Genomic DNA, 16,183 nt, shown 5'->3' on the forward strand with positions numbered 1-16,183 from the left:
AAGTCCAACTCCTGGATGGGCACTTGCCCCTTCTTTTCCCCTTGTCAGGAAGCCATAGACCGCAATGAGGTCTCCCCTCAACCTCCTTCTCCAGGCTGAACAAACCAGTGGACCTCAGCCTCTCCTCGTAAGACTTCCCCTCCAAACCCTTTATTGTCCTTGTTGCCCAAAACTGCACACAGCACTTGAGGTGAGGCTGTACCAGTGCAGTGTGGAGCAGGACAATCACCTCCCTGGACCATCTGGCAATGCCATGCTTGATGTACCCCAGGATATGCTTCTCGCTTCTGCAGATTTTGGGTCAAACCAGAGGGCTTCTGGGACAAAATGCCAATATTAATCTCAGCCCTTGAGAACAAGATTGTTGCTATGAATAGGACACTCTTGTGACACACAGGAGTTTGGTGAAACAGCGTCATGTCAAAAGTTGTAAGGGCTGCTCAGACTCTAATCTTACTTAACCATTTGCTGAGATTGGTATTGGAGGTGCTAATTACTGCCATAGGGAGAGGTTTTCATAGGTATTTAAAATTCTATTCTGTTGAAAACAACAGGATTTATCTGCCCCAAAATCTTCTGTGATCTGAGCTATAATCACCTTGGAGATTGGGAGAGATGGGTCATAGTATTTGCAAGATCCTTTCTTTTTTTTTGGTATCTAATTCATTTGAGTAGATAGTATCTCATGCAGAGAAACCGTAGAGAATATTTGACTTAACTCTGGCTCTGTGTTCACACCATCTTTCCACACCTGCTTTCCTGCCATTACTCATATTCAAAACAATGTCTTCTGCAAGAGCTGCACCATGCTTCAGTTCCTCAGCTGATTTGCTCCGTAACCAGAACACCAGTACCAGGAGGCAACTGCAGCAGTTCCCATTGCAGCAACTTGCCATGTCATGCACTAAAACTTCACATTTCTTAAGGAAACAGGTACGAGGAATAGAATCACAGAATCACAGAATCACAGGTGTTGGAAGGGACCTCGAGAGACCATCGGGTCTAACCCCCCTGCCAAAGCAGCTCCCTAGGACATATCACTCAGATAGGCGTCCAGACGGGTCTTGAACATCTCCAGAGATGGAGACTCCACCACCTCCCTGGGCAGCCTGTCCCAGGGCTCTGTCACCCGCATGTTGGTGCGGAACTTCCTGTGCTCTACCTTGCAGCCATTGCCCCTTGTCCTGTCTCCACAGACCACTGAAAAGGGGCTGGCCATTGCCCCCTGCATCCCATACTTAAGACATTTATAAACATTAATAAGGTCCCCACTTAGTCTTATAGAAATAGGTCAAGAAAAGCAGAAAAGCTCCAGTTGACGCTAACATAGCTCCACAATAAGCAACACCAAGAAATAAAAGAAGACCAGGGAATGCAAAATGACAGATGAACGGGATTTGGGAGTAGTCCTTCCTCCTCTGTGTGACAGAAGCTCTTTAATGATGTTGTCAGGGGCCCTAGATGGAGTAAGAGTCTCTATGTACCTGGCAACTTATCTGTCATCCTTTATTTTACATACACAATCCCTAAAATATATCCTGCAAATCCAAGCCAGAGTAAAGAGTTTCAAGGCAAGATATAGGTGAATGAAATGTGGAAAATTAAACATGGGGAAGATCAGCACCTTTGCAAGAGATGCAGAATGATACTAGTGTCAGCTCCATTTATCCGAAATGGAATTCAACCCCCTCAAACAATATACACCACAAGACCGATTCCCTCCTTTGTGCCTTACTAATGTCAGAGAGTTCAACGGAGTTACTTTCAATTTACTTTCTGTCAGGAAAGGAGACACGCATCTATCCATCCACATGGAGCAAAGAAAAGCCTGAACATACACAGAACTTCTGGAATTATCTCACACGGTAAAGGGCCAAAAGCTGCTCACAAATACCCTGCCAGAAATCCAGTGCAGCCAACAACAGTATCATGGATATAATTCAGTCTGAATTCAGCCTAGAAAAGCCTTAATTAAGCACAGGGAAAACTGCCTTTGCAAAACCGCTGTATATCACAAACATTAATGCCAGGAAGCTGAACATTCATTGTGCAGAGTCCCAGAACTGTATTAATAACAACACACACTGAGGACATTACATTGTGCAGTCTCGTCACACTTATAAGAGCAGGAAATTATTTTTATGGCCAACATCTTCTGTTCTCACAATTTGCTCTAGTATACCAGATATATCCTGTATGAAATCTTCCACCAAGACTCACAGAAAATAAGGACACTTTGAATGCAATGTTACAGTACACAGACAGGGTAAAATGCTGCGGCTTATCTTCTTAGGAAAACTATTTTCTGCAAGGACATCAAACCAATACTTCACTCTCCACAGAAAGCAAATATGGACTGAGCTCATGTATGACATGGCAAGCCTTATCGCCTTGAGTCCAGAATGGAAGCAGGGCTGGTTCAAGATGGTGGATGGAAGCTCCCTAGGAGCAATGGACCATGATCACCAAACTCACCAGTATCTGCCTCAAGGAAGACTTTTTTCCACCTTTTTCACATAATACATTATCATACAACAAAATATTAAGAGAATGACCAACGTGTGACAGGCATTAAGTGACACTGCTTAATGCACTTTGGCACATTATGGAGGTGCTTGTGTGACATCAGACCAGGCCCAGAAAACTACCCACGTGGGACAGACCAGAACAGAGCTGGGAGAGTGAACAAAGGCTCAAGTGTAAGAGAGGCTATGCCTGAAGAAAGGTGCTTGGAGCCAAGAGGATGACAGGAAAGGAGAGAGCAGCCAAGAGAGTGAGGGTTGTAGTGATGTCAGAGATAAAGTAAATGCCATAGATAATGACACGAAACTGAAGAAAGGACAGGGAAATGAAGAAGGAGGAGGTGGCTTAAAAACACAGGCACAGTTTGAGGGAAGAAACCCAAGGGGCTGGAAGAAGAAAAATCTATCACATGAGGAAGCAACATCCCTCAGAAGACATGAGTATCCTGTTATCACCAAGGTTTCAGGCTGTTTTCATGAGACTGTATGTGTGCATATATTTTCTAATATTTAGACTGTCTAGCAGAGCACTAACCTAATAATCACTTATTTTATTTTGTCTGAGGTGTTCATTAGGAGGACTGGTGTGAAATAAGATGTGCAAACTTTCTGCTTTGGGGTAACTAGTCATGAGCCTGCCAGAGCAAAGGTGACTGGCAGCTGTTACCAGGAGCAGATGTTCAGAGACATCAGTGAGGAACCGAACAGACTGGCCAACCTTAAACCTGCATCAGAAAAGCCATCAGAAATAGCACTGCGAATGGCAGCTATAGCAGAGTTCAGGAAGTCGGTAAGAAATGATTTTCAGCTATGATCCAATTACAAAAGCTGTCTGCATCAAGGCAGGGCTCAGCCACCTGCGTAGCAGAGGGCAGCGTGTAGGTATACCTGGGACATGGCTCGGTCTATGTGCCTGTCAACTTCTGACTCAAAGGAGGCCAATTCAGCCATTTTCCCCTGCAAAGGGCAAAATCATATTAGCTGACAAACTTCTGCAACTCATTTTTTAAGAGGAGCCACTCGGATTCATGGGTATATTTGAAAAATCCATCTCTAAGCAAATGAAAATGTGAGAGTTTAAGATACCCGGCCGTGTCTCACTCACTCCTTTTGACATTTAAATGAATTCCACATGTCCACTGATAGTTCTTGTATCAATCTCGTACCAGACAGACTTGCAGAGGTAGTCTTTAAGAGCAAATACTTGGGGACATCTGAGCTACTGTAACCCCTTTAGGTAATAACGGCCCGCTTTGTGCTAACGTTGAATAGCAGCAGTGCCTCAATGAACATGCCAAATACACAGGCGGCATGTCAGCTCTCTAACAGCTATTATGATCTGTCAAGTGTATTAATAAACTTTTACAGTTAAAAGGAGAAGAAAATCTGAACCCATTTTCAGGATCCTGTGCTGTGAGTGAACACTTACAGGCTAAAATCCTTACGAAGGATTTGTCTGCAGGGAATGTGCTAAATCAAGCCCTTTTGAACTTTTGATTAAATAATTGATGCATAATGCAGAATGTATAATATATGTGCCCTTTACCCATAGTTGCCTGGAAACCCATATGGAACGGTACTAGCAGTTCCAGGAGCATTTAGTCTCTAAGTCGCTGGTAAAGACAAAGGAACAAAAAAGTTTTTAAAATCATTAACTCATCTTTCTTTCCATTATTCAAGTACTGCAAGATACCCGAATTAGTAACCTACACAATGATATTATGACTCTTGTAATATAGGGTGCTTTTTCTTCTTCTAAAGCTACGTCTCTTGGAGTCATGTGAATGGCTGTAAGTCTCAGTCTCTGTTAAAACAGGAAACAGCACAACAAATATTGTCATATTTTATAATTATAATAATATTCAATATTTACACTTTTATATAAATAAATGTATTATTTATGTTTTATGTAATTATATATTAATAATATAAGATGGTCAACAGAGAAGAAGAAAGCTAAGAACTAAAAGTGTGGGCTTTTTCCCCCAAATCACAGGATTTTAAAGCAAATCTCATTAGAAGACCAGTCACTGAAGGTGTGGAAGCATACAGGAATGCTGTGATCACAAATTCAAGAGGCAGATTGTTTTCCCAGGAAATAATATTTCAAATTGCAGCCAAGCAGACCTTTTGCACTTCTTGAGTAGCCAACATTGCTTGTCATTCAGTTTGATTGCTCTGTGACCCAGCCTGAATCTATCGTGTGCTTTACTGCTTCCAAGATGGAATGAAAAACATGATAAAAAACTAGAACACTAACCATGGAAACCTAGAGTGATGAAGGATTAAGTTATTTAACCTAAACAATTCTGTACTCCTGATAATTTGGTGGCTCTGTTTCTAGTGGTCATCCTGAGGTAAAAAAAAGGATGAGGGGCAAGTACAAAATTGCACAGGCTATACAGTCCTTGACAAGTAACAGGCAGGATATTGAGAATATCCTGACATGGCAGGGATCTTCAGGGGATTCTTGCACAATGAAGATACCACCCTAAAGCATTTCTTGTGCACTTCATTGCACTTCAGAGAAAATAAATACTCACTGAGTCAAAGAAAGAACGGCTTTATACTATGGTGGCAAGAGATCTCATTTAAGTAAAAATGAGCAGTAGTTTCTAAGTCAAATAGCAGATACAGATGAAGATTTGGTGGTTAGGCATTGACAGGACAGACAGGAACACTTCTGAATATCCTCTACCTTTGTGTTTAGGGAACTTTTTTTTATATGTAAGATCAGTGCCTATTTTGTCATCCAGAAGACAAAGCTGAACCTGGGTGATGTCTTGCTGACTTACTCAGCCGGTGGATACTGCAAAGGTCACAGCATCCTTTCCAGTGTGGAACAAACACTTTGATTTCCTTTCCTTTCCCTACAAGTACCAGATACCATGACTTTTCATTTTGTGGAGAATGGCACGGTGAATGTGATGGGATAAAATGGCATTTTAAGTGTTAGCCCAGTATAGAAAAAAACCCAACCCAACAAAACCAAATCCAAACCCTAGTGATTTTATTTAGGGTTTAACGAAATAGTTTTTAAAAAGTGCTGATCATCCTGATGAGAGGGCAGCAGCTCTCACAGGCTGAGCTCATCATTTCACACCCAAATTGTCCATTTCTAGGACAGAACCAGTTTAAGTAGCTTCTGTAGCATTACAGGATGTGTAGGGGTACAGACAGAAAAAAGCTTTAAGAAAAGTTTCTAAAAATAGTGTGTTTACAGTAACTGTCATTCACTTTCAGTGGGAAATTATTATTTTTCAGGAGGGTGAGAAATTATTTTAACTTAAAACAAATGTAAAAAGACAGATCAGATCAGAGAGGCATCCAAGAGCACGTATGGAAATTAAGCTGACCTGCCTACATGCCTTTAGCTGTGACTCCTCCAGAGGAGGTAGGAGGGAGAGGAGGGGAGGAAGAGGAGGATGGAGGTAGCCCTGGACATTCACAAGGTCTCCATCACAGTCGTGACAGTTTGTTTCTTTACGTGGAAACAGCCATACCAGCACTTGGATAAAAAAAAAAAAAACAAAACAATGCAAAGAAAAAAAATTAATAATCACACACGTGGAAGAATATTGAAGGGAGAAACAAAGACACTGAAACCCTAAGGTGCTGGGATTAAACTGCTAGAGAAAACAAGCTCCCTTTTTGTCTGTGTTAATTCAGCCACATATTACTATCACCAGCATGGTTTTAGATTCAAGCTCTAAGCTGCCAATGATTTATTCTGATCTAGGGAAATCAACAAAAATCTGTTTTTTGCAGCCAGAGTCATAGGATAATCTCACAACACATTCAGAAAAGTTCATCAGGGATGGCAGCAGTTTTCCAGCTGTACGGTTCTGTGGTAGTGAGTGATGTTTAATTTTGTAATGGTTTTGATTACGGTATGTTGGTTATGTTCTACTCCTGCTGCCACCATAGCCCAGAGGGAATTCGCATGTGAACATGATATTTCATCTCAGCTTGGTTTTCTGTATAAACAATTGGATTTTAATAAATTTTAATAAATTCACTGAAAACTAAATGTTAAAATAAACCAACTGCACAATGATCACTGGGGACAACTATAAATTGTGCTTTCTGGTGGTTCCTAAACACTGGTGAATGCTGAGAGATAACGTGCAACTGCTGACATTGGTCCTTCATGCCTTGCTTTAGGAAAGCCTATTATGCTTCTGTGTCTGAACGCTGAGAGTAAGCAGCTGTAAGTCAACCTTGTCAAGGCAGCATTTCCCTGGCTGTAAGGGGAGCTGAGTGGGAGTCTGCATGGTGGGAATGTGTATCGGATGCTCCAAACATGCTCTGATGCACGGGGGGTGAAGTGAAGGACAACACTCTAATGTGACTTTGCCAGAGCAACACGGCTCACAGGGTTTTCACGTTCTGTGGCTGTGGCAGACCTCACGGTGCTCACCTGTAGTTTCTCCACCTCCCACCTTGATTTTTGCAGTATGCACTATTTAGGGCCACCTTTAAAACACTTTCAGAAAAGTTTAGATGATGAAGTCGGCTATTTGCATTTTGTACATTTTGTACAGTACAGACCAGAATAAACACGTAGCATGTTTGATCAGGTTTCTGCACCTGCTTCCTATCTGCTTTTATTATCCCAAATAATGAAACTGAACCTCAAATGATTAGGGTGCTGCTATTTTTGAGACTATATCCAACACCAGGATCCAGCACAGGAGCCAAAGTCAGCTTCCACTCTTGTGTTTTACATTCTAAGGTCTGAAGATGATGTAACCAACTGGGGTGTTTTCTCTGGGGTCTGTCTATAAAAGACTCCTAGCATTCATTTGGAAGCATTCATGCCCAAGTGTCAAGATCTTCTCAAGACTTCTTTAGTATTTCTTTGGGTTCGTTTTGTTTTGTTTTGTTTTTGACAAAGAAGGTATCAACCTTGTGTTAGTACTTATGACTAAAAGACTAATGCTATTGCAACAGGTCTATTGCTACAGGAGTTATGCAAAGTAATAAGCAAATAGCCTGCATTCACTTCTTTCTATATCCGTCTCAAAGGTACCCAACGTTACCTACAGAGTTTTGCTTTTCATTACTTCCAGTTTTAGAAATAAAGTAGCATAAAATGAGTTTAGATCCATGGTGCACTAACAAAGCTTCACAGCTTTTAGGATTCCTGCATCTAGAATTTTGTGGGTCTCTAGCTTTTGGGACTATTTTCACATATTGCATCCCACATTTGGCCACTTAGCAGACTCAGAGCTGTGCCAACAATGACTTGTAAATGTTATTACTATTTATTTGTAGTGTGAACATGGGCAAAGGGGAATGCTTAATTTTGAAGGAATTTTTCTTTGAAAGATTTTACAGCTTTTTCATATTTATCTGCTGATCATTTTCTGAGTTCCTAAGAACAATTTCTTGATTCTCTGAAGGATGAGGCTGGACTGGATTCAATTCTATCCTGTTTGACAAATAATTACAATGACTGATACTGATTTTTCTCACTTTGCTGATTTTACTTGAACTGCCTGTTGGGACAACAGCTTTAAGTGCTCAGAGACATTTTTATATATAAAGAATTACTTTTCCCATGCTTAGTAGCTTTCCTAAAGTTCTACAGAATTATCAGAAAGACATATATTTGCAATTCTGAAGACTGTGCAATATCTTTAAAGTAGTCTTCCTCTTGTGAAAATCAAGTAATTCTGTGGAGCAATTAATTTGATCAACAGTGTTAGTACTCAAAGTTCAACATACATAGTGGTATTGTGGTATACGGTCGTAAACTGTTACCTCCTTTATAATCTTTGGCCAGATTCACTACTTTATGAGAAGTGCTGCAAGAGAGAATGGCTACCTCATCACTGCCTACTTCATCAGCAGAACCCACCCAGCTGCTGAAGGTTACAGCAAAGCATCTTTTGTACCAAGAGAAGGATTCACAAAGGGAGGCCAGGAGACAAGCCCATGTCTGCGCCCGCATTAAAGACAGCAGAAACAAACAGTGTGCTGTTGGTGATAAACGTAGCTGCCTCTCCTGTGATATCCTGTGAGTGCCTGTGCTAATGAGCACCTTTGGGTAAAAAAGATGATGTTCCTAAAACCTGTGCTCTGCTTTCCTTGGAACAGCCACTTCTGCCACTCAAAGCACCTCTCTGCTTCCGTCCTCATACACCTTCAGCCTGTAGCCCAGAGCAGCTCCCTGCAGTTTATTAAATTAGGTCTTTAAAAGAACCCCTTAAATACAGTCTTTCCAAACATTTTTTTCCCTAGTAAGTCTGGGCCAGTGTGCCAAGGGCAGGGTGGGAGAGCACAGCTGAAAGAAGACAAGGATGGCTTGAGTGACAGGAGGTGCTACGCACTGGGAGTGAAGCAGAACTGCCTTTGAGCTTTTGCTTTTTCTGTTCTCCCCTAAATGAAACACCTCAGATGCAGCAGAAAGGGTTTTTCCCATGTTCCTTTTTTTTTCTTCTCCTGGAAGTACTATTGGGTGGTGCATAATGGCAAATTCTGTGCGGAAAAACCCAATAAATAGCTGAGATGAGCTGCAAGTCTAATATTAACCCTTCTGGGGTGGTGCTTGGTTCACTGGCTCTGTTTAGAAGCAGTGCCTCAGACAACCATTGCTTGAAACAACATCAGGTGAATGGATGACTTCTTTTCCCACTAATAAGAGAAAGCCTTCTGGGAGAGCAGCAGTCTGCCAGACACAGCCAGGAGAAACCCGCGCTTGACAGTGAAGAGATACGGGCAACTCGGCCCATTCCAGAGCAACAAGCATTATTCCTTAAGCTGCACAGAACCTAATTCTCAGGACATTTAAGTTCCACACTCCTCTCTGCCCTCCCCCAGTCTCTTTTTTCTTCAGAAGAGGTTGATATAATATAACTCTTGTTATAAGATCAGCAAATCACTTCTCCAAGGTTATCAACAGCAACCAGAAGGCAAGCGCTGTCCGTGAGCGGCTCCGCACAAGCTGGCACGCTAAAGGGCATGTGTGTCAGTTCTCTGTGAAGCGAAGCAACAGCTCCACAAACGCAGATCACACACAGCTGATAAATGAGAGGAACAAAGTTAAGATTAACAATCAATATTTTTAGCCAGCCAGCCACTCCCAACAATGAGGCTGCTGCACCCTTAGGGCTTTCCATTTGTTTTGTATACAGTTATCAAAGCAAACAGTGTTTTGATGGTTCTGTCACTGTCAACTTAAGTGGATGCTTTTGTCACCTCAGACTATGAAAAAAATGAAAATTGTAGCCTCTTAAACATAAAATTTAAAAAACTAAAATAAACTGAATGCAACATTCTAGTGTCTTTCAATGTATTTCCTCATGAATGGGAGAAGCCAGCTGCTGAGCAGGTACTGAACCCCCCTGGGTTTTGTGCCTGGCAGCCTGCTTCCAATATTATACTAATCCTTCAGCTCATACTTAACATATTAAAAACACAAGAATGGTACTGCAGGAGTGACTGAAAGACTAGCTCTGTAGCTAATAACCCAATAAATACTCCCCAAAGTCTTTTCTGACACAACTTGGCCTCTCCAGTATGTTTGGACAGCATAAACTAAACATTTCTGCAATGAAGATAACATGTAGCCCCAAAACTAGGCACTCTCTCCCAGACGGTTAATCTCTGTTTGCAGTGAGCATTTCTTAATGTGCGTAGCACAAGCGTAGCCAGGCTGTCATTCTAGTTTAGATATGAAGACTAAAAAACTTGTTTTCTCTGCATTAGTCCTTCCTCTACTGCTACTGCTGGCCAGAGTTCCCTTGGATAGGATTTATTTTTTTTTTACCTTAGTGTAGAAACATCTGGTAAAACACATAAAACAAATCCCACAGTTCTAAGTGTTTTGGACAGAGAAGAAAGGATACAATCCACTACAGATTTTATATGTATTTCCCTTTTAAAGTTCACAGCTTTTCTTTGGACTGTGCTAACAGAAACTGCAGCTGTAAAGCAAGAAATCCTGAATCTCAAAATAAATGTTTTAGAAAAAGTCACTAATCAAGTGGGAAACATCTCAAGAACGAAGCTTGCATGGAGGAAGCCATACAGGCAGAGATCATAAGCAGGTTCCCCCTCTTAGAGGAGATGTCTCCAGCTGGCCTTCTGGACCAAAGTGGGCTGAGTGACACTGCACTTACTCTGCTGCATCCCAAACAGAGGAGGTCTGGAACCACACTTCTCCACGGAGTTGCTATAAAAGCATTTAATTTACAGGATCTTGCTAGAACCAAGTGTTATTTTACAAGAAAACTGGAGAATGTAGTTAAGGTACTTATTAATTAAAGCTGCGGCCTGCATCACAACCCACCCTCCTGTGACTGAGACACTGGCACGTTTGGGACAGACCAGGAGGTGGCAGGGGAAAGTGAGTAACAACGGGGTAGGAAAAGAAGTGCCGACATACTTACAGTTGCATTTCTTCTGCACAAATCTAAGCTTGCACGCTGTTCGGTAGGTGGACAAACGAATGCGATCCAGATCTTGAGCCCCTGGCAGAAGAGAATAACAGGGACGTTTGTATGGAGTATGACCTGCGCGTGTCTTTGCTAGCAGGGAAGCCAGAGAACAACGAGGGGACAGGAGCTGACTCTAGTTAATAATTTTGAAGGCTCTCTTCTTCGCTGGGAGAGTGGAGAGGGGTGAGGAGAAAGAAAGGGAGTGGCAGTGTGCTACAATGTCATGAGACTTTTGCAAAGGAAGGTAAGGAATAGTCAGCCCTCTGTGTCTGTCACTTTGAAGAACAATCTGGTCAAGCTGCAGGCTAAAAGACACACTGGCCAGGCTGCAACAGCAAGGAAAACCTCCATCTAATTTTAATATTTAACAGCAAAGCTCATAACAAATATCTCTGGCTGACATGCCAGATCAGAACAAGGTATTGCCAGCAAGCCAAATTAGAAACAATACCATGCTGTAACAAAAGGACAGACAGCAGTCTGCAGAAAGGGGCAAAAATAAGCAAAAGGTGTGAAGGTTTTCCCCACTTCGTGGAGCTGCATTCTCTGTGATGGAGACCTCACGTGGCACAGAGCCTCTTGGCCTGCTGCTGCTGTATACCACCTGTGACACTTCCCCAAACCCTCAAAATTAGATGATGAGACTGTGATTTAAATCCTTCTCCTTCTTGGCTGGTATGTCTTACACAGAGAAGTGTTGCCTCCTATCTACAATATAGCCTAGGAAATACAAGACTGCTTGTTAATTTTACCACACATTTCACGGAAACATATTCAAATAAAGTTTTGCAGTTCTGCTTTCTCAGTGTGGCTGGTCCTGTAACAGGAGTAAAACCCGGCCTGTTCAGTTGAGAGAGGCACCAAGTTACAAACCCCAGAGTTTCTTAAGGAACTGTCTGTGTGAAACACACCCAAACAAGGTACAATCAGTCTGTACGAGGATTGGAGTGCAATATGGCTCTATTCTGCTTTTACACTTGCTTCTCAAATGCTTTGAGATTTATCCTGATACTATTCGACTGGCCGCTCAGCTGCCCTGGTGTACATGAGGCCACGTCGGTTTCTTAAAACAATCTGCCACCCTTTGGACCCAAATTTTTCAGATGTGCTCTGACCTATGAGATGCAAAGGAGAATGATGCTCTTCCCTCTTCCCAGACTCTGCTCTTTTCCTGACTGGATTCTCACACACTATCTTCCCAGCACTCTCAGCTACTCCCTTTTGCCAGTTGGCTGTCTTAACACCATCTGTTCCTGGGAGAAGCTACCCTTAACTACTTAGAACCAGGTCTGGAAAGTTTTGGGTTTGTTATTTATTTTTTTATCTCCCTCAGATGCTTTATTGTTAAATTACAGAGGTTTTCCTTTTCTCCACTAGCATCTCAATGACAGCATTTGGAAAAGTCCTTTATTGGAAAAGGAGAAAGATAATGCTTGTAACACTGTCTTTCCTTTTTCAATAGGACCAATGACTAATATGAATTTAACGTTTTCTCTCTTAAATTCAGTGAAAGGTACTAATAAAAGCTTCTAGTTCTCCTTTATAAAACTTCAGCCTTTTAAGAAGATGTAAAGATTCAAAGCAAAGCAAGACTCGAGCTTCCTAGGTTGCAGTATTAATCCTAAATCAACAAATTTGTAGGCAATAATGTTGCTTTTCTTCTTTACTATTTACACACACAGTGGATGGTATTATTTTGATATTATTTTGGGAGTCGGTGGTTTTGCTTGTAAATCACTGAAACAGACAATTTAATATTATCATGATTCACATTTTGCCGCAGCCAGAGATCTATTTGTCAAATTAACTTCTGTAGAAAAGTGACTTCAGGTAGATGGAGAGTCCTGAAAAACAAGCAGAAAGATATGTGGGACTGAGCACAGCAAATGAGACTGTGAAATTGTAACTTGCCTACGGGATTGCCAGTGGCCTCCCCTTCCTTTTGCCTGCTGGCACTGTTTCACACCGTGCCCTTTGAATATGTTCATCTCATGTAACACTCTTGGCAGTTTGCAAAAATAATAAAGGGAGACACCACAAGCTTTGGCTGCTGTTTTCTTGCTGGATAATATGTGCTGGCAGCACAACAGCGATGTACATTTTGAACTGTCTTCATCAGCGTGGATATACCCGAGCATGTCAGGTAAGACAAAGGGTAGGCTAGTGATTTGACATCCAGTGGTGTATTCTGAGATATGAGACACAATTTAAACTTTAACCACTTGACTCTACAGAAGGTGATACTGATTATGATACTAATTCACAGGCATTTGGAACTTGGAACTAGTAAAAATGCCTCTTCTGAAGAAAAGGAAATGAAAAAACTCAAACTAAACTTCTTCAATACAGGAAAAATGACATAGTGGCCCAAATCTAAAGTGAGAGACAAGTCCATCTATTCCTTGTTCAGAACAAATTTCCAACTTAAAAACAACGGAAAAGTTTGATTTTCTTTTTTTAACCTCTCTTGTGTAGTCTGGAACACGCATGTGTAGAAGGAGGAGGAAGGAAAGCAAGCAAATAGAAAAGTGAAGCACAACTGAGACAAACCAGACTCAAGTAACTGTGTCAACATGGGAAAGAAAAATAGCAGACAGTAACTGTTTGTGTACAGTACTGGAAAATGGTCCCTCCTCTGCCTCCAGCTGGGCCAAGACTGTTCTCTGTAGGCCACCTGAATGAGAAGTCCTTAATTTGGAGAGCTCAGGAGTGCAGATGTAGGGCATTCTGTCACCCCTGGGCTTGGTCCTGGAGAACAGTCCTGACCGCATTTAATTCACCCACACAGACCTGGCCTTTCAGTGCATATAGTGGCTCAAGTCCCAGTGATGCTCATCTTAGTCTCTCCCCCAGAAGATGGGGAGATGTTCTGTCATTTTTTTTTACTGTGTTGCCAGGGACAAAAAATGGGAAGCTTAGTAATTACAGACAGAACTTAGGTAAATCTAGTAACAGGGTGACAGTCCCAAACTTCATATGTAACATAATTTTCTTGAGAAATGGTAGATTGTTTTTAAGAGAAGTAAGAGATGACTGTCAAGAGAACTGCAGGAAGGTTGTTAGCATAGCACATCCCTGACACATAATTCTGCAGGGAACACAAACCTTCACTGAAAACTATAAAAAATGTGCTGAAGTGGGGTATGTAGCATATGAGTCCCTGTGCTGTGCCTGGCTGGGATGGAGTTAACTTTCTTTATAGCAGGCTCCATGGTGCTGTGTTTTAGATTTGTAGCTACAAAATCGTGTTGATAACACACCAATATTTTAACTGTTGCTGAACAGCACTTGCACAACATCCAGGTCTTTCTTTTTCCTACTCTGTCCCCTCCCCAGAGCCATCTGGGGGTGGTCAGGAGGTTGGAAGGGACACAGCCAGGACAGATGACTCCACCTGGCCAAAAGGATCGTCCACACCTTATAACCTCATGCTCAGCAATAAAACTGGGATGGGGAAAGAAGAGGGTGGGGAGTTTTGTCTTCCAAGGTGGACACTGCTTGGAGACTGGCTGGGCATGGGTCTGCCTTTGGGATGTGATGTGTTACTACCTTTGCCTCACTTGTTTTTTTGCTGTTATTTTTTCCTCTCTCTTTCAGTCACTGAATCAACTGTCTTTATCTCAAGACATAAGTCCATGAGTTTTCTTGCTTTTGCTCTCCCTATATTCTCTCCCATCCTGCTGGGGGCTAGTTGGAGATTAAGCAAGTGTTTGTGTGAGTGCTGAGCAGCTGGCTGGGGTCAACCCACTACAGCTACCACCCCTAAAAAATGTAGTCTTTTGGAAGCCTTTATTCCTCTTAATTGCCACCTGTGTATTGCAGCATGTTGCAGCTATCAAGAAGCTATTGATTAAAAATAATGAAATGATTAAAATAATGCTATCACAAAATCTGATGTAGAAAATCCCTCTTTCCTGCTCTCAGGCAGAAATCAGCCCACTTCCCTGCAGTTCTGGTCTCACGACATTTCATCATTTGTGAAATGGAGGCATCAGTTACTTGAGGTGGAAAGCTTGCATAAAGTTTACTGACACTGCACCATATCGGGCTTGATCTATCAGAGAAACATTTCTAGGAAGTACTCACGCATTTCTGCAAACAGCTGCCTTCTTTCTGCCATGGTATTTCCTCTTTTCCCACAATCTTCAATCATTCTGGAAGACAAAACCACGTGAAAATACTGAGTGTTATTCCCAAACTGAACCTACGTACGTAAGTATCCATAATCAATCCCGGAGAACCTTTGAGGTTGACTGGTGCTCCACATGTAGCCAATGCCTTTTAGCAGCCTTTCTGTGTCATGGTTTGTAGAGAAGCTGGTCCCCAAATTGTCCTCCATTCCCTAGACTCGGCATTCAAGCATTTGTTTTCCCTGTCTTTCTCTCTCTCCCAAAGGCAATGTTCAGTTTTTCTGCTTGATGTAACTAACTGACTTACATAACACAAGCTCTGAAATTCATTTTAGGTTTTCTTAAATAAGGAATCTTCAGTTTAAATTATGCAAGTGAGAAGAAATCATAAAAGATTCAGATATTATTTTATAGTTCGGAAAATGCCTTTCTAGCCAATTCTGGGTGGAGGAGACAAAGAAATAACACAACAGCAACTAAATCTCTCCTCTACAACATAATACCCTCTATTTACTCAAGCAAATAAACTCCAAATATTCATTCAAATTCAAGACGGTACATCTCTCATTAAATGAGTTCCAGTAAAAGGCTCAGAAGTAAGAACATATTTTCCTTCAGTTTTCAGATACAAAAAAATCTCCAGAATATTTCGAAGAGCACTATTGCCGGATAGAGCTCAGGGAAACGAAGACAGCTTCCTTCACAGCCAGCATCCAAACCAGAGAAGACTAAAGCCCTCAGACTAAAGATAAACATCTTTAGCAGCACTCAAAAAATGAAGCCAGCGTCAGCATCACCACTTCCTATGGGTAATTACTCCAGCAAACCAATATCGTTTCCTCCCTGCAAAGTCTGGCTAGGTCTTCTGACCTGCATTGTAATCTACATCCTTATCTCAACTAGGCTGTTTAAAATAACATTGGACCGTCTGGGACACAAAGGAGATGTTCAGTAGAGGCCTGTAATACAAAATATTGAAAATGTTGAAATCTACCACCACCAAAGGACTCTGGGACAGAAAACCAGTTTCCTTTTTATTTCTTGGAGAAAGAAAGGCAACCATACAAGAGGTGTTTTGTTGCAGTGG

General features: G+C 41.7%; 1 protein-coding gene across 2 annotated transcripts in view; it reads right to left on the reverse strand.

Annotated features, from left to right (window-relative positions):
- The window catches only part of DTNA (dystrobrevin alpha), a 183,513-nt gene that overhangs the window by 80,042 nt on the left and 87,288 nt on the right, over positions 1-16,183 (reverse strand). For both annotated transcript variants that reach the window (XM_084260129.1, XM_084260128.1), the window contains exons 4-5: positions 15,053-15,120; positions 10,919-10,999 (exon numbers count right to left, since the gene is read on the reverse strand). In XM_084260129.1, the coding sequence (XP_084116255.1) occupies positions 10,919-10,999; positions 15,053-15,119 (148 nt within the window). In that variant the 5' untranslated portion in view covers position 15,120. The remainder of the gene's footprint in view (positions 1-10,918; positions 11,000-15,052; positions 15,121-16,183) is intronic.

This window comes from Gallinula chloropus (assembly GCF_964237585.1).
Source record: "Gallinula chloropus genome assembly, chromosome: 2".
Classification (NCBI taxonomy): Eukaryota; Metazoa; Chordata; class Aves; order Gruiformes; family Rallidae; genus Gallinula; species Gallinula chloropus.